Source organism: Piliocolobus tephrosceles, chromosome 13, assembly GCF_002776525.5.
Source record: "Piliocolobus tephrosceles isolate RC106 chromosome 13, ASM277652v3, whole genome shotgun sequence".
Lineage (NCBI taxonomy): Eukaryota > Metazoa > Chordata > Mammalia > Primates > Cercopithecidae > Piliocolobus > Piliocolobus tephrosceles.
Window position 1 is genome coordinate 1,075,312 of NC_045446.1, and position 24,148 is coordinate 1,099,459.

A 24,148-nucleotide genomic window follows, 5' to 3' on the forward strand; every position below is an offset into this window, starting at 1 on the left:
AAAAAAAAAAAAAAAAAAAAAAAAGGACCGAGTCTCAGCTCCTGTAACTTTCTCTTCCCATGCCCCAGCCCTGGATGCGGGATCCAGCTGGGGCCCTGCTGTCCTTCCCTCTGGAACCCTGGTCCTGAGCCTTGGGGGTCCCTGGCCCACCAGAAAGGACCCTGGCCCGTCGCCACATGCCCGGCCTGGTGGGCCACATGCATTCTGTCAGGGCTCCTCCAGCCCTGCTGACGCCTGGACGCAGCCGTCGGGGTGAACCCATCTCCATGGCTAGGCTCACCAGAGGGAAGTGGCTTGGTCTGGGTTGGGGGCCAAGAGGTAGTAGAAAGCCCAGAGGTTGTTGCCAGTCACCGAGGGTGGAGGGATGGAGCAGCCTGGGTGGGTCCTCGCCTGGCCTTCTGGCCCAGGCTCTCTGCACTCAGCGACTTGTGCGAAACTTTATCCTGCAAGGGGTGATTGTGGTGTCTGTGGAAAGCGAGCAGCTCTCTGGCCACAACTTTCCCCCGGTTCTGGGGGACCCTGGGGACCTCCTCCTCATTTCCTCCCGAATCTGCTCCCTGGCGGAATGGAGGCCATCGAGGTCCTGAGGACCCCTCCAGCCTCTTCTGGGGCCCAGAAGAGGCACTGAGGAGGCAGAGGGAGCCAACCTGGGGCAGCGGGGCCCATATGGTGAGTCAGCAAAGAAGGCCAAGTCTCACCCAATCCACAAAGCAAGCAGAATCTGCAGGGAGGGCCCTGGGGAAGCCTTGGGTCCTCGGAGAGGCAGAGCCCACTGCAGCCCCTCCTGCCTGCACTGGGGCAAACGCAAATCACAAAATCACAAACCGGTGTCATGCCTCCAGGAAACTCATGCTGAGTTTGCGGCGTCTGCATCGTCATTTTCGCTATTTCTCACTTTTCCATTTTCTCTTCAGTGAGCTGTATTGCTTTAACTTTGGTGATAACCTGACAGTTAACAGGCATGGGAGATAAGTTTCTTTCAGTGACACTGCAAATGAGTAAGAAGAGGTTTCCCACAGGGTCAGGTGTCATGCTTTGCACAGCGATGCCCACCAGCACGTTCCAGGGAAGGCGGATGTTTAAAGCCTGACTCACGCTCAGCAGTGAGGCCGGCTCTGTGTCCGGGCGTGTGGCACCAGCATTTTATTTTTGAGGCTAGAAATTTCAGGTAAACACGGATTTTTCAAGCGCTGGGGAAAGCCGCGCGCCTGTGGGCCTTCGTTTTCTGTTCCCTACCTGGCACTTTGCGTTTCCAGTAAAACTTGGTGTCAGGGTTTTGCTTCCATCAACGTTGCTCTGCAGAAATCTACAGTTCAAAGAGACGCATTGAACACTGTTTTCAAAACTAAAATCCAGGAGACGTGTGGCCCTTTGCTCAGCGGCAGGAATCAGGCTGACCCGGCTCTTCTCCACTCCAGCTGGGAAGGAGGGATCTGGGAGCCGCGTTTGGGACCCCCAGCCCGGGGCACCTTGCTGGTGCTGCGGGTCCCTTCCGGGCAGGAACCAGGGACCTCGTTCATTTCAGCACTTCCTGGGGCCACCGTGCAGGGCTGAGCCGCCCGCCCACACAGAGCATGTCCGGGGGGCGCGGGGCGCAGGAGGGGCCGCGGCAAAGGCCCCGGAGGACACGCAGGGCCCGGGCCACCCCTTGCAGGGTCTCTGCCCGTTTCTCCAACTAAGGGGCTCCGGGACGTTTGGGATGCGCCGCGCTCTGAGTGGGTCCCGGGTCCCCTTCCGCGGGGAGGGAGCAGGACCCCGCTCGCAGCCGCTTCCCGTCCCGGCAGCGGGTCCCCAGGACCGGCCCTGCTCCTCTCACCGGCGCCCGCGGCGCCCCGGCCTGCAGCACTCCAGGGTGGGCGCTTCCCGCGTCTGGGGCGGGCCCTGGAACTCCCCACCGTACCCAGCCCCCAGCCCTGCTCCCCCACCCCACGCCCTGGAACCCCCCACCCTGCGCCCCCGTCCCCCGCCCGGTAACCCCCGCCCCTCCCTGATCTCAGCCTCACCGGGGCCTGGGACGCTGCAGCAGGAACCCAGCGTGGAGGGAAAGCCAAGTCTTCTCTTTCCGAGCCGGAGCCGGGTAACCATGGAAACCTCGAGAAGGATGGAAACCCCCGGAGTTCAGGGACCCGCAGGCGACGCAGCTGCGACCCCCTCACCCCGCAGCGCAGCGGCCCCCGGGGCTCCGCATGATGGATGCGCGCGTGGGAAGCTCATTAAATGAGCTCTGAACAAGCCTATCCGGAAGAAGCTCCTGGGTAAGTCCCAACACGAACAGCCAGAAGCCTCTAGAAGGAGAAGCCGGCGCGGGCTAGCCCTGCGGGGATGCAGGAGGCGGGGCGGGATCGGCGGGTGCCGGGACGGCCAGGCCGGGCCCAGGGGATCCGGGGGCTGAGAACCCGCCGCACAGCGAGGGTCGGTCCATCCCGCGCAGCGGGCCCGGTGCCTCCAGTGGGGTCCGTGATGCAGGGCAAAGAAAAAGGAAAATATGTGAGAGAAGAGCCTTTAAAACCTGAATGTGGAAAACTTTCCTAATGATAAACAGAAATCCAGGAACGATAAGGGAAAAGATGAACACGTGACAACATTAAAAAACAGAACATTTTACACGAGACAAAATCATTAGCAACATAAAGAAACAAATGATAAAGCAGGGAAAGAACGTGCAGCGTGTATCCCGGAGTTACCCTCTGTAAAGTGGAAAGAGCGGAGGAGACAGAAGAAAAAGGCAGCCCCAAGGCTGTGCTCAACCTCCTCCTAAAATGAGAATCCTGGCCGGGCTGGCCGGGCGCCCTGGCTCACGCCTGTAATCCCAGCACTTTCAGAGGCGGAGGCGGGCAGATCATGAGATCAGGAGATGGAGACCATCTCGGCCAACATGGTGAAACCCCGTCTCTACTAAAAGTACAAAAATGAGCTGAGTGTGGTGGTGGGCACCTGTAACCCCAGCTACTCGGGAGGCTGAGGCAGAATTGCTTGAACCCGGGAGGCGGAGGTTGAGAGCTAAGACTGTGCCACTGCACTCCAGCCTGGGCGATAGAGCGAGACTCCATCTCAACAACAACAACAATCAATCAATCAATCAATCAACAAACAAATAATACATGAAAGAGATCCTAAGGGCAGCTGCACCGAGACAGCACTGGGAGGGAGAGGCCAGCCCGGCGATGGGGACATGCAGCGATGGGGACGCCCGGCGATGGGGACGGGGCACCAGGAATCGGGTCGGGATTCGGGCAGGGGAGGCGGGTCCATCTTTGCTCAGGAGTCCCACGCCCAGGGGTCTTTTCCACAGAAGAACCGATGCCATCAGTCATAGCCACACAGAGTGACCCAGACGTCCATGGAAGACACACACCACAGGCCAGGCTGCTGCGGAAAGGAAGGGTCCCTGTGACAGTGTGGAGGCATCTTCACTTTTCCGTGCACACGTGTGATTTGCTTGCATCAAATACACACCAGGCCAAGGAAGGCCACGCGAAGGGGAACGGACACACCCACCTACAGGAAGGAGAGCAGACGGGGACAGCGGCACAGGCGAGGAAAACGTGGTCTCTGTGAATTCACCTTGTTTTATGTTTTGACTCTGGACCATAAAATAGTTTATATATCATAGAACAAAATCCTAGCGCTTTGCCTTTTTAAAAATTTTAGACAGGGTCTCACTCTTTTACCCAGGCTGGAGTGCAATGGCACGATCTCAGCTCACTGCAACCTCCGCCTCCCGGGTTCAAGCAATTCTCCCGCCTCAGCCTCCCAAGTAGTTGGGGTTACAGGCGCCCGCCACCACACTCGGCTGATTTTTGTATTTTTAGTAGAGACGGGTTTCACCATGTTGGCCAGGCTGGTCTCGAACTCCCGACCTCAGGTGATCCGCCCACCTTGGCCTCCCACAGCACTGGCATTCGTGGTGTGAGCCACAGCACCCGGCCTGTTTTGCTCTTTGAATGGTAAGTGCTATGTGGAGTGGTTCCGAGTGCTGGATCCTTGCAGCCTGTGTGGACATGGCCCCTTCAGAAAGAACCACAGGAATGCACTTGGCCCCTGGAGGTTTCCTGGACCACGCCGGGTGCAGATCAAACCCAAAGCCCCTTGAGTCGGGGGGGGGAAAGGGGGCGTGGTCATGGCTTCCCAGGGCTCTGAGGGCCTCTGGGTCCCAGCATGTGGGCTTCCTCCTAGCTCACCTTTCAACGAGGGAACCACCTTCCCAACATCCTGGTGTGAGAGGAACCCCATTCTTGGGCTCAGTCACATCTCCCAGCTGCCCAGGCACAGGTTCCAGACCCGCCAGCTGCGGATGCCCAGGACACCCGGGACACGGCACCCTGTGCTCCCTCGGCAAACGCGCTGGGGCCTCGCACGTGGGCCCCTGGGCCCCGGCCTGCTGGTATCACTGGCCCACTCCCTGTCGCGCTCACTCCCCATCCCCGACTCGGGGCCCTCCCCGCTTTCCCGAGCCCGGCTGTGCCGAGGTACTGTGGTTTCCCAGCAAGCTTGGCGTTCTGTCGTGGGCTTTCAGACGTGCCACTTCTTGGCTTTGTGTCCAGCATTAACACAGGCTCAGCTTCTGTCAGCTGTTTGGGCAAAAAGTGTTCACGGAATCGCAGAGCTAACGGCTGACAGTTTGCGGTGGAGCCGACACTGCAGCAACGCTACATTCAGGTGGGGGCAGGGAACCGGCGGGCATGCCTCAGGGTCGGGCAGCAGAGGGGGCAGACACCCCACCGTGTCTGTGGACGCTCCAGCAACACGTCCGTGCCTGGGTGTGAGGGGTGGCTCGGGGTCTCCGCAGGGCTGCTCACATTTAAGGACGTTGCGGTCCCTAAGCATGAGCCACTCATCACTAGGGGCTGACTCCTGAGCTGGGGGTGCCACGGTTCCCAGTGGGCTCTCTCAGAACGGGGTCGTGCTCCACGCTCACTCCCAGATGGAAATGAAAAGGCACAACAGAACCACCCAGTGGGGAGAGGGTGCCTGGGCCCGAAGAGTAGACCCACACCCACTGCCACTGTTGAGGGAGGAGCTCCCAGGACTTGCCTCTAATTCAATCTGGGAAACAAAGGCCAGGCTTGGTCTGAAGGCGTGAGGTTCCTGCTCCGAGTCTGTTAACGAGTGAGCTCTGACTGACTGATTCCTTACTCCTGCGTACTGTGAATTAAGTTAAAAAATACTCGGGAACAAACATGGTAAACCTTCCCTTAAAGAACTTTATTTCTCTATTTTTATTTGGATCATTTATTAAATTAGGAGGCTAAAAAGTAAAAATATATTTTACAATCAAAGAAAAATCTGGACAATGGACCCCAGTAAAATAATCAGAAGCACATGTTCCGAGACCCCGCCCGCTGACACCCTGCAGGGCAGCGCCTGCACAGTGGAGAGCATCTGCAGAGTGGAGAGGAGCAGGGAGCCTCCGAGCCCTGCCCGAGGCTCCGAGATGGCACAGTCAGGCTGTCCTTAGTGACCGCTGCCACAGAGCTGGCGATCGGCCCGCATCTTCAAACCCAGGAGCAGGAGCGGCAGAGGCCTGGCAAGGCCTGGGCCCTCAGACACCAGGGGCCTAAGCCCAGCTCCCAAACCCGCTGCAGCCTGCCCTTGTGACCTGGCGAACAAGCCTGTCATTCTGAGTGCGACGACCTCATCCACACCCGACAGGCGGGGGCGGGGGCCGGTGGGGGGCGTGAACCAGCTAATTCTGGGGACCGCTTGGAGGGGCTCAGCAAGCTGCTGCTACAGTAGCCTTCACGCAGGAAATACAGCACAGAATGAAGGGAAGAAGCATCTTATTAAAGGACTTACAAATGTGATTTATCTATTAAAAAAATAAAGCGTTCGTGAAAAAGAAAACTAAGAGATAGCAGCAAGCGTGGTCATCGGCAAAGGGCTGCTCTCCCTCCAGCGAGGCGGCCCCCACCGTGCGCCTCCCTCGGGGCCTCACACGTCATTGGCAAAGGGTTGCTCTCCTTCCGGTGAGGCCGGCCCCCACTGCGCGGCTCCCTCTGGCCCTGACACGGGCTGCTCAGGGGCTGGCAGCAGGGACCACGTCCTCTCCAGGAGACACCCATGGAGCCACACGTGCATGGTGTGGCAGTCTCACTGCACCCCAGCAATGCGAAGGCAGAAACCAGTGCTGGTGGCCACACCTGGGCACCTGGATGCCGAAGCCCCCAGCACAGCAAGGCCTCCAAGTGTGGCCTGCGGTCCGTCCCGGGTAAGAGTTGTTAATATCACAGAACATATCATCTAGAACGTTCCAGTCCCGCCTGACACCTTCATTCCCAATGGAGAAGACGTAAGACCAGGCCATCTGAGACAGAATCCCGGGGCCCTCTGTCTGAGTGGTCAGCGTCTGCTGAGCAAACACCATGTCTTTCTTCTTCGCAAGATCAAAGGCCTTTAGGACCCTCGGCTGAAGAAGGCGCCTGCTGCCATGTCCCTCCCCCACGGCCACCACACACTTCAAGTTTACAAAAATAAATATTTATCAACAGTATATTTGACAAAAACCACCCCCAGGCGGTGGGGGAAAGCAGTATTTTCTAGCTGACACTGAAACTTAACCTATTTTTTTGAGGGAGAAAAAAGACTAAAACGTAAGCACTAACTTCCTCCTTCCGCATCTTCCATAGAAGACCCACTTGTGGGCCTTCTCTTTCTGTCCGTATTAATGTGTTTCCGTCCGAAGCCTGGGGGCAGACACTTGAACCACAAACAGCAGACATGCGGGTGCGCACACGCGCATCTCGATGGCATGCGGATTACGTAAAGTGCATCACCTGTGAGAAGTTTCTCAAATTCCTGACTTTCATAACCAGGTGTCACCTAAAATCTGCCCTGTAAGCCAAGATGCTACACACGGTACCCAAGCAGTGAGAGGTGAGCGCACGCCTCCTGCCTCAGAAAGCTTTTACAGGGCCACGTTCGCCAGGCTTCCCTCGCCCACACTGAACCTAGGTCCCGGGCACAGCAGCTGCCCAAGCTGTCGTCAGCAGTCGGCTGGCAGTGCCGCAACCCCTCTCAGAATCATGCATGTGCTGCCTCTATCACCTCCCACCCCAGCCTTGCAAGGCCTGTTGAGAAGCCCCCTGGGAGGGCACCCATGGAGCTGGCGTGAGCAGCAGGACAGACGGACAGCAGCCTCCCGCGGGTGAAGGACCCAGCTTCAGATGCCCGCTGGCTGGCAATCAGGCAGAGCCCGGCCAACCGTGCCAGGCTCCCCTCGTCATGCCAGGTGTGGGTTCATCCTGCCTTCAGGCTGCAGTCTGTCACAAGGCTGGCTGGACAGTGGCCAGGTGAGCCAGCCAGAGGCCGGCCCCATGCCATCCACAGGAGGCAGCTCGGCTCACCAGACCCAAGCTCTGGGCAGGGGCCAGGCTCACAGCAAAGCGCGTTAGGGCAAGGACGTGAGTTTTCGGCTGGGAAGTTCTAAAAAAACCCACAAATCAGTGTGAGGGATTGTGTGTGCCTTAAATCAACAGCTCTATTCCAATTACGTCACATCACAAAATGCCATGAATGGAATCAGAAGGCGCTCCTCCACCTCCAACACCCTGGCAGAAGCAGCTGCTCTCTACAGCAAGAACATTTTCCAGAACAGCATGAGAAGGGGAGACGCACGTCCTGGGGACAGGAGAATGAGCCGAGACCTCCCAGCACAAGAGGCAAAGGGAGCCCCCGCCCCGTCCTGGGCTGCCAGGAACCAAAAACCCCCATGCATCCAAGAGCAGGCATGGGCGGGGCAGCCCAGACGTCCACGGGAGGGGGCGACAGGGTGCTGTGTCACGGGATCTTGTCATGGGCGACAGGGGGCTGTGTCACGGGGATCTTGTTGGGACAGCATTCCTTGGGGAGCGCCCGGTCGGCGTGTCCAAAGAGCTGGGGTGACACAGCAGTGAGGCGGAGGCTCTACGGCTCCTCCCCCATCTGCAGCAGGGAGTTAATGGCAGCGTCCTTGTTCCCTCGCTGGGCTTCCAGCACGGAGCGGATCACCTCCTGGTCCATGTTAGGGAACATGTCCTGGATGGCTTTCAGGTCCTCCTCGCTACAGCGGGGCTGGGCGTTCACGGCGGCCGGGGGCAGGGCCACGGGCACCATGCCGGGGCTGCAGACGGCGGGCATCCCTGGAAGCAAAGATCAAGTTTGGTAAAAACATCGGAAGGTTCCAGAAGTGCCACACTAGCTCCTGCTGAAGGAAGAAAACAACGCATCCTACCGGCCTTCCTGAGGGAGGGGCCACTTCGGGTCTCAGCAAACATCAGTCCTGCAAGACACCCTGGAAACACAAACCCTCAAACAGCAAACCCAGGCACAGCCACAGGGAAGGCGGGGCAGGGGTCCCCAGGCACAGCCACAGGGAAGGCGGGGCAGGGGTCTCTGAGACGCCTCCTTCACTAACTCATGTTCCTTCCACACAAAAATCAAAGTTTGATCTTTCAAATCTCACCCGAGCCTGTTTTCTGACTAGCAGGCTGGGGGGTGGTATTTTGATCCCTTCAGAACTCGTGAATTTACACTGTACATGCTCGTCTTCACTGACCAGAGGGCACACAACTTTCTCTTCATCTGGGGACGGACTACACGAAATGTCACGCCCGCTGATCCAAACACTGCAGGGTTTGAGCCTCCTCCTTTATCAGGCATTCTACAAGATGCTTTTGCAGCTTGGCCAGTGTGTCACTAAACTGTGTGCTGGTGGGGAGCAATCACCACAGGCACTGAAGACCTCAGCAAAGCTGCAGCCGATGCCCAGAATGACAACCACACACACATACAAACTACACCAAGAAAACGCTCACAAAACTCACACAAGTCGGGCAGCAGGTGCGGTGCACCAGGGACCCTCAGTGTACTGGGGCCACCGTCCAGGGTTCCTGGCATCACCACCCCACAGCTACGCAGGCCCCTTGCCTCGTGTCTGATGCGGGTGGACACACTGAGGTGCAATCTATCAAGCAGGAGCTGCACAGTGGTTCAGCCACTGCAGCGCACACACCCCAAAGGCATGGTGTGGCCGGACTTAAGACTCGCCTCCCAGCCTGGTGGCCGCTCCCTAAAACCACAAGCAGCCCTGAGCAAAGGCAGCGTGCGCAGGGCTCAGCGACCAGCGAGGCACAGAGCTCCTCCTGCAGCAGCAGCTGGAGCAAGGCAAGGGTTCACCGCGCACCCATTCGTTCACCTTTACAAGCACGAACGATCTCCCAGCTAGACTCATTGGAGCGCTAGAGCCCCAATCTTAGGATAGGACTTATGTTCCTTTCTACACTCGGAGGACCCTAAAGGCAACAGAAGCCATTTCAACTCTGGCCTGAACCAACACTGGCAACAAGGACCTGCAGCGGTGGAAACAGAGCGGACAGAGCTGGCCGCTGAGCCTCCAGCACCTGCTGTAAAGGCCAGGGTTCCTCAGTAAGGAAGGCCGCCACTCACCGGCTCCTTCCAGGCCAGGCCCACCTTTCCTCCACACCCACCCCTGCCTCCTCTGCTTCTCGGCTCCTTCCAGGCCAGGCCCACCTTTCCTCCACACCCACGCCTGCCTCTTGTCCTGGCCAGCGGACACCTCGCCTCACTGGGAAAGCATCATCCCCACACTGATCAGCCTTTCAGCAATGAGGGAAAATGAACCAAATCACAGCCAGGTGGGGACGTGGCCACCCTCACCACCCTTTCTTCTTCCTCAAACAAGATGAAGGCTCGGCCACTACCTGTCCTGGAGGGACCCCCGGGACCCCCGTGGCTTTCCGGGCGCCCCAGCCGGCAGGAGGGCAGGAGCTCAGCCATCACCTGTCCCTGCCCACACGGCTCCCCACAGCGTGGCAACAAGAGGAACGGAGCTGGGCACTGCCACCCTCTCCAGCCTTTTCCAGTCTGACGGAGAAGGGACAGGAGGGGAGATCGCTGCAAAATCTACGATGGGGACTGCAACGCTGTGACGTCACGGCCTGGGGCACCTGAGAAACCCGCTCTGCTGACGAGGGGATGTGGTGCCGACTGGCCCTCAAGTGAGTCCCGACAGCACAGCCCCAACGCACGGGACCAGGCACCCTGGGGAAGAGGTGAGTGCTTCCACGGTGTGGGCCGAGGGGCAGTGGCCCGGCTCACTCCCCTCCTCCCCGCAGGGCAGAGGCCGTGTGCCTGGCCTGAGCCCGACCCATCCTGGTTACCAAGTGTGATATGTCCATCAAGCCCTCCGGGCACGGTGAGTGCACCATGTCAGGGCTGCCTGGGGACTTCAGGACAGACCAGGAGCTCTGGGGCCTGGCGGAGAGCAAATTCCCCGAAACGTGGGCAGAGAGGATGCCACGGGAGCCGGGGGCAGCCCAGACCCCACCTGCAGCGGCCCTGGGAGGAGTGGTGGGCGGCTTTGCTGTGTCGCCGCTGTCCACCGCGCTCAGCCCCACCAGCCACCTGCACCCACATGGATGGACGTGCAGCACAGGACAGGCCCCACCTCACTCATGTTCTTCATGCTGCGTGAATCTGCTGTCATACCCCGGCAAAACCAAATACTCTACTGACAAAAACAGTACCCAGGAAAACCAAAACCTGTCCCTTTTCCATTCAGGAAAAACTGCTCCGAGAACGCCCTGACCTCAGACCACGCAGCACGATGAGCCCCGGCCGCAGGTGGGCAGGGGAGCATCGGCCCTGCTCAGGCTGAAGGCATGTGGCTCTGGGCCCCAGACGTCTCGCACGTGGAAAGACATCCAAAGAGCAGGTGGGGACGACCATCCAGCTCAGAGACTGTTCCGGAACTCCCAAGGCTTGTTGCTCTTCTCACTCCAGAGCGTGTCACAAAGAAGAAAACCTGCGTGATTCTTTGTTTCACAGCGACCAAGTGAGCAGGTAACAAACACAACAGCAGAGAGCTCCAAGTGACAGTTTGGGAAACTTAAGCATCCAATTCTTATTTTGAATGGAACCATTTCGTATTTTAAATGACACGCGCTGCTCAGCTGCAAACTCCATGTTTGCTGGAATTCCACCTGGGAGGGGAAGCACGCCTCGGCCGTCGGGTGAGCCCTGGGCTGGCCCTCTCTGGAACTCAAGGGCACTGTGAACGCTGACTGTTCTGTTCTGGAATTTGACCTGCGAGGGGAAGCATGCCTGGGCCGTTGGGTGAGCCCTGGGCTGGCCCTCTCTGGAACTCACGGGCGCTGTGAACGCTGGCTGTTCCCATGCATGGTGCCACGCGTGCAGTTCTCTATGGACCTCCCGCTTGTCTGTCCTGGCAGTAGGTGTGCACCTGCGTGTTCAGCTTTGCTTTCATACTTTGTGGACAGGCATCCACATCACAGTCTGGTGGGCTCCACAGAAACCAGTGGGGGTTGTGCCCACAGAGATGCAGGCCAGGATGACGGGAGGGACTGCGCTGCTGAGGACGCAGGGCAGCAGCTCTGTCCCCTCACCCAGAGAAAAGCACTCCAGGCCTGTGTGAAACTGAGGCGCACAAGGGAACAGACAGAAACAGCGTCAATTGGCAGCTGCAGCCATGGTGAGCAGAGAATGAGCCGATGTACGCTCTGGTGCTGCCTGTCCAAGGCTGGGCTGGGGAGGCGCTGGACACCCCACTTTCCACACCGACTCTCCTCCCACCACCAGGCAGAAGGAGGTGGAAAGCAACACGGAGGAGGGACAGCAAGGAGGGCCCCAGAGGACAGCGCGGCCGGCGCCACCATCCGCCTCAGAGCCTGTCAGTCTCGTGGGGACCCTCAGGGCAGACCCCTGGCAGTGGCTGCAGCCTGAGTGCCCCTCCTTGCCAGGGACAGCTGGAGGAACAGTGCAGGCAGGGCTGAGGCCCAGTGGTGACTGCACTGGTTTCTCACGTGTGGAGAACACACAGGAAATTGAGCAGTCGGCTGCTGTCGCCAACCTGGCGGTCTCTGTCCACCCGACAGCTCCGTGGAAGAGAATGCACTTCACAAGGCCACGCGGTTTCCAGATGCTTCACGCCTAGATGTTTCCTTAAAATTGAGGCTAAAAACCCTGCTATAATCACATGATGCCTGCCACTAATTATTTGAAATCTATAAAATATCTAATTTGGTAATCAAAATAATACTTTGTTTAAAAAAATCAAAACTTAAAACTGTTCTCTTCAGGCCATGATCATGGCATAAAAGCTTTAATGATCAAGCTGTGCTTTGTGTCCCAGCCTCCCTTCCTCACTGTTGTAGTCACACTTCCTTTTTGTGAAGGAGACGGCCTGACCTCAGCGCACCAGCTTCGGAGCTGCTTTGTGAGGGACTCTGGTTTTTCACTGAGGAAAATGGATGGTCCACGTGAGGGCTCGGCCAGCGTTCAGCCCTCAGTCTCCACAGAGGTGGCAGCCAGGCTCAGACAACACGGGAGGCTCCCGGGGCCTGAGCCCACCCAACGTGCCAGTGAGCCCCCGAGACCTACACCCTGTGCAGAGGTCTCTGGGCAGCGCCCAGCAGGCGGCAGCTGAATAAGCGAGTGTCTGAGGAGCTGGTGGGAGGCAGGGTGCTGAGACGCCGGCCCTCCCTTCCTGGCCCGCTCCCGCAGCCCCGCCTCCGCAGAGGGCTTCGCCAGGCTGCCGTGCACGCACGCAGGCCTGAAGCCACGCAGCCAGGCAGAGCAGGCGGCACAGCCTTCTGCACTACGTGAGTCCTAAACAGTTGAAGCTGTGGGCGACACACGTGCTCTGGCCAAGATGCACTTTGAGATTCCACTTCTGAGAAGAAAACCCTGGTGTGAATCCGCCGCGCTTGCCCAGTCGGCCCGAGACGCCCTGAGCACACAGCCGCCAGCCTCCCCGAGGTCTCCGCAGACTTCGCCCTCCAGCTGGCAGTGGCTGCTGGGAGGACGGGCTGTGATCACAGACACTCAGAAATTAGGGTACTCAGAGGAAAATCAGGGCATCAGCTTCCAGTGAAGAAGGGCGCCTTATTCACACTCTACAGTGCTGTTAGGACAGTTAAAAAATACTTCAAAGGCTCCTAAAAGCAATGCTCTCCTAACGGGAACCAGGGCTCCTGGGAGAAACAGCTAACCCCAGGGCTGAGGCCGGAAATGCAGAGAGCCAGGGGCTTCCTGCAGTGCCAGGAAGCAGGAAGAGGCCCCGAGAAGGATCGGAGGAGCCCAAAGAACAAAGACCCTGCCCGAGGGGCTCCCTCTGGCCAAATTGGGGATAATCTGAGTGAAAAAATAAACACCATTCGTACGGGATTCTGACCCACGGAATAAAATAGGAAACTGCAAACCCACATTGCTGAAGAAGTCGGATAAACTCAAGGGCTGACAAGGGCGGGATCTCCCCGCGGTCCTGCGGTGCCTCCCACACGGACACATTTTAGCTCCCGGGAAGCGGCCAGGCAGAGCCCACTGTGAGGGGTGAGCAAGTCACACCACTAGCCCTGCACTGGGTGGAATCTGCACCGAGTAAAATGCAGGGGCCCTGCCAGCAGCCCCGGGGAGACTCAGCCCTACCCTGCAAGGCCACGTCAGCAGCCCACCAGGTCCCTGACCAGAGCACACCCCAGGAGCAAGATGGGGACCCCTGCAGGCCAAGGGAGGCAAGGCCACGGAGGGCCAGCGACCCCGGCCTGGATGCTGCGACCCCCCAGGACACTCAGACGGGGTCCAAGCAGGGGACAGTGTCACCTTCATCTGGACGGCCGTCCTATGCCAGGAACGCCCCTGCTTATGGGAAACGCACGCCTAGGGGTGGGGTGTGGGGCTGGGGGCTCCAGTGGGGTGGCAGGCAGAGGAGTCCTCACAGGCTCTGGCAGATGTCCCTGCATCTCCTTGGTAACTTTCCTATGAAGTGTGCAGCTGTTTCAAAATTTACAATGTCTATCAAAAGAAAATTTCAAAGTCTAGTTATAAAGAAATCTAGCCTTTCCTAAAACAAGCGTTTTAGGGCAAACGTGAAAGGCATCTACAAAGAGAATTAAGGATAGGAACCAGAAAGAGTTATGTCAATCAATGTTCTCTGTCATCTGAATGCTCTTCCAGCCAGACATTCCCCGGCGCTGTACCCAGTCGATGGAACTGCACCCCCCCAAAAAGACAGGCTGAGTCTTAACTCTAGCCTGCACAGGGGGTCTTAAGACGGAGTCTCTGCAGATGTGAGCAGGTGAGGATGACGGCATGCTGGGGCGGGTGGGCCCTCAATCCATGGACTGGGGTCCTCACGGGAGGAGGAGGAGGCAGCCACGGAGCGCCCGGCCCAGAAGCTGGAGGAGACGGGGAGGATCCTCCCCACAGCCTTGGCGAGTGAGCGGCCCTGCCTGCTGGGGCCTGGACTTCCAGCCTCAGGAAGCTGGAGGGCCTGGGTCTCTGTTCTTTCAGGTTGCCCATCTGTCTCCAAGTCAGGACAACCAGACAGAACCTCACTAGCGCCATGAACTGCACGCCACAGAAGGCACTTCCACCCCACAACAGCGGCTCTCGGCTGTCCCAGTTACAAGCCAGAACCCCCAGGAGCCACTCCAGGGGCACCCAGGGCACAACAGGGCCCCCAGGGCAGCAGAGCTCCCCTGGCCAGGCTCCAGGCTCAGGAACACCTGCGGGGCTCCCGTGCTCACCCCCGTTTCTCTGCCACAGTGCTGGCTCTTCCACTTACCCAGACGCCCGCCCTCCTCTAACTCGGAACGCCTAACGGCTGCTTCTGCGTTTCTGGCTCACCTCCGGTCACTTCCTATGAAGCATTCTTTCCTCAGCGACGGGGCGCAGGTACTGCCTCTGCTGGGCTGGGGGTTTTCTTTCTTTTTCTTTTTTTTTTTTTTTTTTGAGACGGAGTCTCACTGTTGCCAGGCTAGAATGCAGTGGCGCAATCTTGGCTCACTGCAACCTCCACCTCCTGGGTTCACACCATTCTCCTCCCTCAGCCTCCCGAGTGGCTGGGACTACAGGCGCCGCCACCTCACCCGGCTAATTTGTTTGTATTTTTAGTGGAGATGAGGTTTCACCGTGTTGGTCAGGATGGTCCTGATCTCCCGACCTCGTGATCCTCCCGCCTCAGCCTCCCAAAGTGCTGGGATTACAGGCGTGAGCCACCGTGCCCGGCCCCAGGCTGGTGGTTTTCTAAGACACTGGACACCATAGAGGCCCTGCTCAGACACAGGCTCTGCCCTCTCCTCTGGAGAAAGGCAGCCCTGGCACCTGCGCAGGCGGCTTTACTTGGAAACAGTCTGCAATGTGAGCAAGTGAGGGCGCGGTCATGCTGTTCTCACAAGAGTTTCGTCAGAGAATGTCCTGGACACCAGTGGACAGCCCCAAGTCTCCCAGCGCCGTCTCCTCCTCCCCACCGTCAGGCTGGGTTTCAGGCCACATCAGGTGGGTCTAGGGCAACATCCTGACTCCCAAGGTGGCCTTTCTGCATCTGTGCAGGACGCTGGCAGGACTGGTGCTCTGACCAGGCCTCTCCACTCCAGCTGGGCTGGACACCAGCACCGGCCTGACAGCACTCTCGCCTGCCAGCAGCTCTGTCCCACCCCAACCCCAAAGCAGCCCCCGGGCACAAGCAGCCGGGGCCTCACGCAGGCCCCGAGACCCTCCCCCAACACCACCACGCATCCCCAGCGCCCTGCCCACAACTTGGCCACTTCCACACCTAGTCCCTCAGTGCAGAGGGACCCGCGCTCTGCTTGGACACCAGCTCCCTGGAATGAGAGAGGCCACCTTGGGAGGAGAACCAGGGTGACCACAGGCACCCCCCGAGCACCTCCTCTCAGGGGCTGCTGACCCCCGGCCTGCTGAGGACGGCTGGGCCCATCCATGGTGGGGGCCGGCCTTGCACCAGCTGCTATGACAGCCACAGCTGGACCGAAAATGCAACAGCGTGAAAAGCGACGTTCCCGCTTGGTGTTGCTGCAGCCACCGGCTGCTCACTCTTAACAGTGACACACGACAATGGCCGCAACAGCGCAGTGCAGAGCATGCGTCGCCCGACAGGGATGTGAGGTTCTCCTGCGGAGAGCTGGCCACGACGGGGTTTCAGTTCCACTTCCACACCTCTGAAACTTTCAACTCATCTCATTTCTGCCAGCAATTAGAAAAAAAACAATTCTATTCTCTGGATACGCAAACAAAATTCAAACGTAACCCTTGGCTCCCTAGCCTGGAAGGATCTGCGCGCAGTCAGCACATCTGCAGGATTCTAGAACGGATGACATCCCCCACCGGCGCTCTAAGCCCTGTTCCCTCCTCCCGCGCCCGCCCTAGGCCCTGGGGTTTCTACCAGGGGAGAGGCACCCGGGGAGGAGGGGGCACACACACCTGTGATGGGCACATAGCCGACGCCCTGCTGGTACACCGTCGGCATCAGGACCACAGGCTGGGGTGGCATCACCATGGCAGCTGGCAGCAGCTGGAACACAGCAGAGATGGTCCCAGGGTCAGGAAGGAACATCTACCCATCAGAACCTCGGGAATCGCCCTCCCCATGCCAGCCCCGAACCCGGCTGTGAGCCCTGAGTGCACAGGGGACGCTGGGGCCCAGTCCCACCTCCTCACATCCAGGAGGTGACATGGCTCGGGCTTACAGACCCCCCGCTAACTGGGATGTGACGGAGAGAAGATGGTGTCAGGAGGGACATCCCAGTGTAGGTGTCAAGTGGGCCTGGGGGGAACCACACTGCACAGCTGTTGTGTCTGAGTTTAAAACTGTCAACTTCAGATAAGTCACTGCACTGCTGTCGTCTCTGAGATTAAAACTGTCACCTGCAGGTAAAGTCATTGGGGCGTCATGATGGTTCTGCGTATGAAAGCGTCAGTTAAAGCTGCGTCCTGAGACATTTACACGTGGTCACTCATGGCTGGGACTTGCTTTAAAATATCCCAGCGTTAACAAAAAGGGAGTGGGAGGAGCCAAGATCGCCAGAAGAGCGGCTCCCTGCTGCGCCCTCTCTGCTGTCACACGAGCCTTGCATTTCCCACAGCACCATTTTTCAGTAACAACCTAAAAAATTCCGAGTGATAATACAGAGAAGACGGCAGGAGTTCTGCGTCCTGGAGCCTCTAACTGGCCCTCCTGATGCCCCCAGGAGCTGCAGGTGTCCTGAGGATGTAGATGGCTGGGAGCCAGGGCTGTATCTCAGACCCTGGAGGGCTGCTCAGCTGGACCCTAAGGGCAGAGCTTGGAAGGGCTGTGAGGGGCCTCCGAGGACACAGGGGCCTGCAGTGCAGACCACCACAAAGGGTGGGCCCACCTTAGGAACACAAACAACCCCGATGCTGTTTCTCCGGACAGAACTGATGGGCAGGAGCTGTGGGCCTCTCTGCCACCAAAGTACCCAGGGCCCTGCCCTGTCCTCAGAACGCTGAGCCCTGCTGTTTTACGGACTCAGTGCCTCCAGGAAAGAGACCAGGGTGTCTGCGGGGTGGCACTGCCCCGACGTGTCCCAACACACCCTGACCCGCCCCGCCCCACCCCAATGCCCCTGACGCGTCCCGCCCCTCCCCGATGTCCCGGTATCAGGCCCGCAGCTCACCGCGTAGGACATGACGAGGTTGATCATGCCCTCCTTGTCGTCCCCCTGCCTCCCGCTCAGGCTGTACCACTTGTCCTCCACCTTGCCTTGCCTCAGGGACTCAGGGATGGTGATGTGGGTCCACGCGATGCGGTCGTCCATGGAGAAGGCTCTCTGGGGGAGAAGAGGGAGATGCCCCAGGCATCAGGGAAGGGGCCGCCCTACCCCTGTGGTCGCATCATCATGGGCCCGTCTCGAGTCCCCATCTCCTCGGCGGAACAGGGCTCCCACCTGCACCAGCACCCCATCAATGAGACCCCTCAGGCAGCACGGGCTTCACGATCGTTTATCAACGATCCTTCCCTCTCTCCACCAGGATGGGCCAGGGCCAGGGCCAGGGCTAGGTCTGGGGCTGGGGAAAGTGAGGGTCCTGGGCTGCTGTCCTTCTCCAGTTCCAATTCAGGGACACTGGTTGCTCCTCCCCAGCCCTCGGGGCCCCATCCTTGCTCCACCGGCTGCCACCTCCCAAAAACCAGAGCAGCCAGGGCGCAGGCTGGAGAGGACATGGGGTCTGCCTCCCACAGCTGCCTCTGTACTTCCCATGCTCTCTCTACTCTTCTGAGGGCCAGGGAGGGGAAAGCAGGTAGGGATGGGGAGAGAAAAGCCAGGAGGAAAAGGCAGGGCCCAGGCAGGGAGGACTAGCCATCTGCTGGCCTGGCTGCCCCACACTGCTCTCTAGCCCCCACCCGGGCTCTAGCCTCCTAATGGCACAGGTGCGAGGTGCTGGGACCACATGGAGCAGCAGCCTCGCCACATCCCCTCTGACCTCCTGACTCTGCCTCAGAAGTGCTGCTGGTGCAGCCATGGACAGGACTCAGGACCCTCAACGGTCACAGCCACTCGCACCATCAAGAACAGCTTTCCCACCCGGCAGGCGGCCGGACTCGCTGGAAATCCCACCTGCTGGTGAGCGGCCAGACCCGGCGCACCTGCCCAGTGGAGGGGACACGTGCACACTCTGTCCCTGGGTCATGCTTGTCACCGGGATGTTTCCAAATGTAAGGGTGTTCAAGGAGTTGGAAACAATCTCTCTTTTTCACATTCCTTGGGGAGAGCAGGACCCTGTTATGCACCCAATGAAACACCCGGTGGGCACCCACACCTCGAAGCCAGCCAAGAACGTGGTTGTGTCGGCAGGTGTGTTCCCACGGCAGCCACGCTCAGCCACGTGCGGCCTCCCATAACAGCTGGCATGTCCCTCTCACCTCATCGAAGATTTCGAGGTAGAAGGAGTCCACGCCTGGGGGCACCGTGCAGTGGATGACCTTATTCCAGCGGGGATTCTTGGCGCCATTGTGTGCCGTGGGCGTCTCATACACCGCGTAGCCCAGGCGCAGGCGGCAGTAGGGGTCCATGCGAGTCATGCCGTAATTCTTGGCCAACTTTGCCTGGAATGAAGCCAATGTCAGGAAAAGGAGGTGCCAACCACCGGGAGAGGGCGGGTTCTCTAGGCCGTCTGCCTCCCTGAACCCTTCCATGAGGCCTTTTCCTAACATACAGACTACAGACACTCAGAGTCGCCCGAATACGACTGTGACCTGCTTCCCAGGAGGCCAGGAGCAAGAAGACCGAGCCACAGATGAATCGTGCAGTTCTGAGACAAAGCACATGGCTCATCCTGGACAGCAGAAACCTACAACGCTCACAGACACAGCTGAGGCCGCCACTCAGCCGCCACGAAGGGCGTGCTCTCTAACTTCCTCAGAAGCAGCTGAGGAGGGAAAGAGGAGGTGGTCCCGGGACAGAGCTGAGAGCCAGAGCACGACAGGGGGCGTGCACCCGCCCCGGAGCGTGGTGACCCAGGAGAGGTGCATCCCTGCTCCAGGTGGGAGTGAGGACGCCTGCTGTGCGTATTCAGACGCCACGTGGCTGCTTTCCTCCCGTCATGAAGTCCCGTCATGAAGGCAGCAGCCCTGCCTGTGCTATCGGAGTAGGCGTTTTGGGGACAGGAACTTGTCTTTCTTGTGTCTCCCAATCATAAGGAGCCACATCACATGTAGACCATGAGATTCGACTTCAGGCCAGGCACTCGGCTGGGCTGGGACATTTGAGGTCTGCGGGGTGGGAGTGAACGTGTGTTACAGGGAATGAATATTCAGAATAAGACAGAAGACCGTGGCACGTAAGACAGAAGACCGTGGCACGTAAGACAGAAGACCGTGGCACGTAAGATGATTGTTCAGCAAACAAACTCAACGTGGATGGCAGGTTCAAATATAAAACCTAAAACTGTAAAACTTTTACAAGAAAAAATCACGAGAAAAGCCCTTGTGAGCTGGGTTGGGTTCAGCCCTGCAGTTCCGGCTGCCTGTAAAGTGCCCTCCCTGAAACGCAGACAGCCTCCCCACACTGCTGCCACCCGCTCTCCTGCGGCCAACCTGGCTCACCCCCAGGAGCTGGTGACAGAGACCCCAGGAGCCATCCCGGCCCTCCCAGCCACACGGAGCCCACCAGTTCCTCCTTCCCAGTGTAACACAGTCCAGACACTGCCCCCCGATCTCTCTGAGGGCACGGCCTCCCCATCCTCTCTGCCCTCTCTCTGAGGGCACGACCACCCCATCCTCACCGCCCCCTGCCCCCCTCTGAGGGCACAGCCACCCAGTCCTTGGTGACCCCCTCTGAAGGCACGGCCGCCCTGTCCTCACCGCCCCCCTCTGAGGGCACGGCCGTCCCATCCTCGCTGAACCGTCTCTGAGGGCACCACGACCCTGTCCTCACCACCCCCTCTGAGGGCACCACCACCCCGTCCTCGGTGAATCCTCTCTGAGGGTACCGCTGCCCCATCCTCACCGCCCCCCTCTGAGGGCACGGCTGTCCCATCCTCACCACCCCCCGCCGCACAGCTGAACTCTCCCCTCCTGTGCCCACATCTCTGGACTGCCGGGTCCTCTGTTTTCTATTCTCATCCACATACAAGTTCCCTCCTTTCACTTCTAACCAAAGCTGTGGCCGGCCCTTTTATGTCAAAACTGCCCCATTCTTGGGTCCTTAATTTTACGTGTTTCTTGGGTGGCCGGAGCGTACTCTGGAACACTTCGGAGCGACAGTTTTCTGGAAGCTCCTGGGTGACAAGCATGCTCAGCCTCTAGCAGCTTCCAATTCCCTTCTGCTGCACACCCACAGATCTGCGAGATCAGCTCTTACACTCAAAACTCCACCCCTCTAAACTCCTTAGAAATTGCCCTATTTTCTGGAAGGTATGTAGCAGGAAAGTCTGAGACCAGCGTGATGTTCCAAAGCTTTCAGGTAACTGTGCTGTTTCTGCCTAGTTGCTAAGACTTTTTATTACTATTAACTTTAAAGGCTTTGAGCAAAGCCAGCTTTCCGGGCGGCACGTAGGACTCCCGCTGCCTGCGTCCCTGTGCCCATCACCGACGCCTGCTCACACTGGGTCCTGCCCGCTTCTGCCACACTCAGCCTTGTCCTGTCATTCCCGTCTCCTCCCACTGCCCTCTGCACTGTGGCTAGAAAACTCTAGGAGGAGCGTCCTGTGACATCAACTGCTCTACGGAAGTGACCTCCTTGATGTTCACGGAAGCATCTGCCCACTCACTGTGACCCCATATAACCACATGCTGTTGTGATGCGGCAGACGCTGTGGGCACTGCGGGCACTACGGACACTGCGGGCACTGTGGGGACACGCAGGCACCGCTGCCTCCCCAACAACGGGCAAGAGACGCGTGGCAGACACACGGCACGACAGACGGTGCTACCACTGCAGGAAGTGACCAGCTCGGAGGACCAAATGCGTGGGCTGCAGGATCTGGAGGAAGAGCTGCAGGAAGCGGGAAGAGAACAGCCAGGGAACAGGAAGGTCAGGAGTGACCAGGGGAGGCAAAACATGGGCCCCGGCTTGAGAAGCCTCGGCAGGACAATGCCCACGAGAAAGGCCTGTGCAGGGAGTGACCTGCTCTGGCCACATGCCAGTGGCTGAGCGGAGGCAGTGGGTGGTGCAGGGGGCTCCCCGCCTGGACCGGCAGAAGGTGGCGCCTGTGCTGAGGGTCAGGCCTGAAGGGCAAGAAGCAGAGATGAACCGTGGAGCCCCAGGAGCACCAGAGCTTTGGGCCTCAGCTTCCAGAGTGTGGGGCAGCCACCTGAAGATATGGCGGAGAAGCTGAGAGGGTGGCTTGAGAGGTCCACCTTGGGCACATGGCGTCCGGCGTACCCACGGGACACCCGGGGAGGCCACGTGGCCATGGTCTGTACCTGGGAATCTGGGGTGGAGCTGAGTGTCTGGCTCAGGCCGGGGCCAGCACACAGGTGTTTAGACCCACAGGGACGCAGGAGTCACTGGGGTGTGTGGGCAGAGAGGGGAGGAGGGCTGAGGACCAGACCCCTTGGCATCCCATTGGGGCCCCAGGAGGCGATGAGGGGAAGCAGCCAGGGGAGGCAAGCAGGGAACCACATGTGCAGCTGCCCAGAAGCCAAGAGAAGCAGGAAGCGGGCGCTGAGCTACGTGGCCCAGTGCGAAGGCAGGAATGTCCCCACCCCTGGAGCTGTGGCACGGAAGCTGGGTGAACTCGCATGGAGGAAACAGACAGGCTGCCTGCAGTGGGCTCCAGGATGTGGGAGAAGACCAAGGGGGGCCGGAGGCGTGGGCAATGCCAGGGCCACCTCCAAGGCCCAGCCAGGTCTGGAGTTTGAACTGTGTGAGACAGAGTGCCCTGCGGTCACCAGGCCCTGCCAGGAGGTGGCGGCTGAGAATGGGTGATGGCACTAGGTGGCCTGGTGGCAGCTGGGGCAGGAAAGCATGGGCTTACAGGAGTTCACTGGGTGGGCAGAGGGATGGGCCACACCAGCAGAGAAACAGCTGCACAGGCAAGGGTCTGAGACACGCTGCGAGGAAGGGGTGACGGCGCAGCTGTGCTCACCACACCACGTGAAGCCCCTGAAACCAAGTCTTATTTGTGAGGTCCGCAGCGACTCTTCTGCCTGCTGTATTTGTGCATTTCTACAAAAGCCTGCGTCGCTCACAATGCGTTTCCTTTTCCTGTGGTCTTACGGAATGTTTTGGTGTGATCAAAATCGGTGTGCAATCTGCCGATTTTGGCTTTCACTTGAAAGTCCACTGAGTGACCACGTCCTGGCGGCTGGTGTCCAGCCCTGAGGCTGACCGAGGGCTGCTCTGTGGGGAGGGGAGGGTGCGGGCACCAGCACTGGGGCCAACGGGAAGCCACCCGCGCAGCACACGCCAAATGGTGGGGGGCCAGCGGCACCTCCTCCAGCTGCCGGCAGGGGCCCGGGAGGTGTCCTGGGGCATCCTCAAGCCTCGTGGTGGAGCTGGTCGGACCCTACACGGAGCGGACGCCACCTACACCCACTACTCATCATTTGAGTTATGTTTGGCAGAACCCGGGGTCAATGCCAATATTTTTCACACAGATCGCTTTCAACATCACACGTTTCAGGAAAAGCGGGAATCAGAAGTTCCGTCTGCCCGCTTAGGAAATGCAGTGTAAACACCAAAATCCTCAATCCCACCCCACCAGAGTGCACCAGCCCCAGGCAGGCAGGAGGGTGCCCCAAGGCCTACCTGAACCACAGTGATGTTCAGTCGGCCCACGGTGCCCACGGCGCCTCCGTACTGCAGCTGCTGGGCCGCCTGCGCGTCCAGCTGGACCTGGCGCTGCTGTTGTGTGGGCGTGATACGGAGGAAGTCCTGCGGGAGCTCGCCGATGTACACCTGCGGGGCCGGGGACCAGAGAGGCAGTGAGTCAGGGTGAGGACACAAAGCAGCCCGATAGCAGCTGCCCCAGCATTCCCACGACCCGGTCCCGCCCCCATCCATTTCCTAATCAAGTCCTGGACTGTGCTTAGCCTCTGTTTCCTCATCTCTAAACCCAGGGATCAAGGGCGTCCAGCCTGGGGCCTGGCCCCCAGCGGCACAGGTGCAGCCCTTACTCAGGAGATCCCCAAATGCAGATTTCTGCCACCAAAAACAGGTTCCCATCCTCAAAGCCTGGTCAGGTGGGGTTTCAGGTCATTTTAAAGGGTCTCCCTTGCACCACGTATGCCTATGGCTTCCTTCTCCTTGTCCACAGATAAAGGCAGGGTCATGGAACTGCAGGTCACTTGGTCATACAAATGAATGAGAGAAAATCTGAACCTCAGGTCTAAAGTGATTTGGAAAACCCTCTGCTGATATACTTCAAATGTTTCTACATGAAACAGCTGAAATTCAAAAGTACCCCAGATGAACACAGGAAGTAAATTACTTCCAAACCACCACGAAAGACCTCCCCATTCTGCATCCTGTCTCTCCTCAACCCTCTGTCCACCGCTGCTGCCCCTAAGGGGAGGAGAGAGTATGGGCCCGGGCAGGGCAATGCCAACCTGAAACCACCCGCACACCTGTAGCGGCCAAAGGGGTCTGGGGTAAGAACCACCCTCCACAGTGAATGGTGGCTGACGAGGCCCGGAGGGCAGGCCTGGCTGCTGGTGGAGTGGGGTGGAGACACCAGCCGCGGAGACCCAGCCATCTGCAGGGGCCCCGACCAGCACCAGTGCCCTGGGCAGTTGTTTTCAGGAAATACTGAGTGGAAACCTGGAACCCTGGGTGTGCCGGACGTGAGCTTAGGCAAAGTGCATGTGCTGAGGCCACCAGACGCCTCTGCCGTGCAGACCAGAAACCCATACCCGCCTGTGCCACGGACTCCC

General features: G+C 59.0%; 1 protein-coding gene across 1 annotated transcript in view; it reads right to left on the reverse strand.

Moving 5' to 3' along the window:
* Window positions 1-5,184: 5,184 nt before the first annotated feature.
* Window positions 5,185-24,148, reverse strand: part of TOLLIP (toll interacting protein) — a 31,185-nt gene continuing 12,221 nt past the window's right edge. The window contains exons 2-6 of the mRNA XM_023183571.1: window positions 23,025-23,174; window positions 18,695-18,877; window positions 17,451-17,603; window positions 16,237-16,327; window positions 5,185-8,117 (exon numbers count right to left, since the gene is read on the reverse strand). Of these exons, the coding sequence (XP_023039339.1) occupies window positions 7,903-8,117; window positions 16,237-16,327; window positions 17,451-17,603; window positions 18,695-18,877; window positions 23,025-23,174 (792 nt within the window). The 3' untranslated portion in view covers window positions 5,185-7,902. The remainder of the gene's footprint in view (window positions 8,118-16,236; window positions 16,328-17,450; window positions 17,604-18,694; window positions 18,878-23,024; window positions 23,175-24,148) is intronic.